At 38.8% G+C, this 3,902-nt stretch overlaps 1 gene segment (V, D, J or C); it reads right to left on the bottom strand.

Annotated features, from left to right (window-relative positions):
• LOC111949122 lies at positions 1-1,374 on the bottom strand. The segment is given in 2 exon segments: positions 1-1,068; positions 1,237-1,374. Coding segments are annotated over 2 exon segments (486 nt in total).
• Positions 1,375-3,902: the final 2,528 nt, after the last annotated feature.

The raw sequence follows: 3,902 nt of genomic DNA, 5'->3' as shown, positions 1-3,902 counted from the left end.
TTCATTTTTCGTAACCCCTCTTGAGTTTACTATCAGGATTGCTTCATTGTCAATTGTATAATATTCAGTAGTTATAAAATTGAATAAACCAATTTTTTTGAAGTGAAATGCATTTTATTTAAAATCCAATGGCCTCTGTGAATGAATGGGTAATACTAAGTGATTAGGCTATCATGTTGATTGAGGCATTTTTCCCAACTCAATAAAAAAACAAAAAAGAACAAAGCTGTTTTTTGCTGTTATGTTACTGGTCACTTTGGATCAGACGGGTTTAATGTGGCCCCTGAACCAAAATGAGTTTGACACCCCTGCATTACATTAGATGAAAGAGATGATGAGTTGATGCAGCAGCTTCAAGAAAACTTGAATCTCTGTTCTTAAACTCACCTAGAATGTGAGATAGAAACAAAAATAGTTAAAGCAACATGTTTTTGGAGTTCTGGAAGCCACACAGACTGCAGATGAACTCTGTTCTTCCACTGCAGCACAATGAAGAAGAAATAATGTCACTGGATGATGTGAAGTTCAGTGGGCGGGGCCAATGAGCTCTTTTTCAGCTCAACCAATCAAAGAGTTTAGTTCTTCCACAGCAGCTCTGTCTCTGATCTTTGCTGCTTAATTTTTCTGTAGTCTTTGTCATTTATCCAGTGTCTCAACAATCAGTGCTTTCCCAGTGTGGGACGCCCTCTAGTGGATGTTGTGCAGTATTGTGTTTTCTCTGCAGGTTTTTGTACAGAGTTGTGTTGTTTCCTGTCACTGTGGGCTGCAGAGCACAGTAGTACACAGCAGAGTCTGTCACTGCAGCAGAGGAGATCTGCAGATGGACCTGGTTCCTCTCCTGGTTCAGGACAGCAGTCAGTCTGGGGTTTGGAGGTTTTGCTTCCACCACACTGGGTTCTTTGGTGTCAGTGATCAGGAGGAGGAATCGAGGAGCTGATCCTGGATCCTGTCTATACCACTGCAGATTGTTAGCTGTGACTGAATAATTACAGGACAGAGTAACTGTGAGCTCCTCTGATGAAAAGACTTCAGCTCTGCTGGCAGTGATTCCATCCTCCAGACTGTCACCTGTTGACCAGAAAACAGATTTTCTTCATATCTCTGATCCAAACTTACAAACTCAACACAGCTTAGTTTTCGAGACAAAATTAAAGGACATTTTCCAGTTTTTAAATCATGAACTTCTGTTGAAGCAAATCCAGATCAGATCCTGAAGTTTTACAGAAACATACGTACATATGAGAGCTGAGAAGAAGCACATCAAAGCCAGTTTCTTCATGTTTCCAAGTGTGGATGTGATGTTCATCTGAATCAGCTGAGAGAGCTTTGAGTTGTGTTCGTTCTGATATTCAGGTTGAAGTCAAACAGTTGTCAATCATCTTCAGTCAGGAGGAGGAGCCTGAGCTGCTGTTATTCTTCAGCTCAAAGTGTTTCCACACATTGGACTATTGTGTGTTTTCTGTTTTTAATGTTAAAGCACTTTGAGCTGCACAATTGCATGAGAAGCGCTATTAAATGAATAAAGTTTGATTTGATTTGATTTGATTTGATGTGATGTGTCTTGTCGGCTGTGACGTCACTATGTTGTTTCCACGATATAGTAAAATAAACAGGATTTACCTGAAGAATAAACAAAAGTGAGAATTCAGACAGGAAGCTTGGATTCACACCAGAGTTTGTTTCATCTAATAACCTGCTGCTTGTGGCAGAAGTGAAAGTTCATCTGAAATATTTTTGAACAAAACTAGCAAACTTCGGTCTTTATATGAACAATAAACAGCCCAAAAATATGAATCTTAAGAAAATAAAAATAATCTTGTTTTGAGAAAGATTTTCTTATTTACTGACTTAAGAAAAAAATAAGAATAAAAATAATCTTATCAAGAGGTGACATGTTTTAGATTTCTGATGTATAGATTTTTTTTTTCTTTTGGAAATGTAACCATTTTTATCTTATATAGCAGGCCTGTTTTTGCAGTGTTTCCAGTCATGAATTATCCACTAAACTAAAGTACCAGAGATATAAAGAAGTCAGGAAACGTTTTACTGGATAAACATGCTGTAGGAAGGAGATACAATTTATTATAATTGTGATGGAAATTGTTTTATTATTATCATTGTTTAAATGTATTTGGTTAAATGTATTTGTTTAAATATTAACTCAGATTGACCTTTTTACCTTTTTAAACAGCTTTGTGTGTGTGTTCATCTGGTTCTCATCCCAGCAAGGCTGAGAGGGTTTTACGACACACTGTCCTGAGTTGATAAGGAATACTGTTTGAAGCTAGAAACCACCAAAAAGGGGTAATTATACGACAGCCCCTAATGAACTTTTTCTCTTTGTCTTGAATTTGTATCCTCCCACTTGTGTTTTTAATAAAAACAGCACAAGGGGAAGCAGACCTTTGAGAAGAGAAAGCGTGGTGCTTGTCTTCTGTCACACTGGCTTCTTCTCGACTTCTCGAAACTCGACTCTTGTTGTGGTCTGTTTTTTCTAATTGTGTTTTTCTTTAATGTCTAGATGCATTTATCTGACAATAATCTGGTGATCTGCTTCAGTCTTTGGTTCTCTTCTCAGAGCTCTATGTGTTCAAGCAAAAAAATAAAACAGATGGAGCCTTATCATCCTCTCACGGTTCCTCAGGGCTCTACAGTTTCACCTCTTCTGTTTTCTGTGAAGATAAAACCTTTGGACGGCACATCAGGAACATTAGTCTACATTTTAATGGTGATGATAGTCAGCTTTTGAGCGCCCTCTAGAGGATGTTGTCTCTGCTCTGCAGGTTTTTTTACAGAGTTTTGTTGTTTCCTGTCACTGTGGGCTGCAGAGCACAGTAGTACACAGCAGAGTCAGACACATGAAGCTTCTGGATCTTCAGAGGAACTGATCTGGATTCTGAATCCAGACTGGATGAAAATCTCTCCTTGAACTCTTCTGCTGTGGTTCCTGTTCCAATCTTAAAGCGACTCAGGATGAATGTTGGTCTGTTGCTTCCATCCTGTTTGTACCAGAACAGATAATAGTTGGATGAACTGCTGTTAAAGTGACATCCCAGAGTGACTGTGTCTCCTTCAGCTGCAGTCACATCTCCTCCTGGTTGCTGCACGTTGTCTGTCTGTGCTCTGCATTCTGTCAAACACAGAGCAACAGTTCAGTTTGCTGCAAAGCAATCATGTCAGTGTTGTGTTGATGTCAGACAAACAGAGTTATGTTCATACCCAGACTCACAGCAGCCAGCAGCACAGAGATGAACAGAGGCTTCATGTCTGCAGTGTTGAGGAACTAAGAGCTGCAGAGAGTAGGAAGAAGGCTGAGATCTCGTTTTAGTCTTCATCAACACTAAGCCGGTGGATGAGGAGGCGGAGCCTGATCACAGTGACAGAGCTCGTTCATTGTCAGTCTGACATTTACTTTATAATTAAAGAAAATTAGAAATTTTCACAAATAAGAATGAAATACAATTCATATTTCATTCAACCACAACATCTGAATGACAGAAGAAAATGTTTGGTTTCCTTGATTTTGTTCAGACAGCTTGAGCAGCGTCAGTCTTCAGTCCTTAGAAGATTCCTGCATCAAATTTCCGTCAGTCGCCTCTCTTTAGACGCACATCAAAGTTTCTGCTCAACGCTAGTCCAAAAATGTGTTTAGAAACTAGATGCCCCTGATGAGTGTGGGAGGAGCTACTGCCTAAAGTTTTTAGCCTCATCGCTGCATGAGAGCATCAACTGTAAAATCTGATCAAACTTTATTTGTAAAACATTTTTATACTCATGTAACACAAAGTTCTTTCCATAGTAAAAGCATTTTTCAATAAAAAAAAAAATTAAAAACAAAGACCTTTACACACAAAGTATAATGGCCTTGTAAGTGTGGATCCGTGTAATTTCTGTAATACACA

Source organism: Oryzias latipes, chromosome 17, assembly GCF_002234675.1.
Source record: "Oryzias latipes chromosome 17, ASM223467v1".
NCBI classification, from domain to species: domain Eukaryota; kingdom Metazoa; phylum Chordata; class Actinopteri; order Beloniformes; family Adrianichthyidae; genus Oryzias; species Oryzias latipes.
This window is presented reverse-complemented; position numbering and strand designations above follow the sequence as displayed.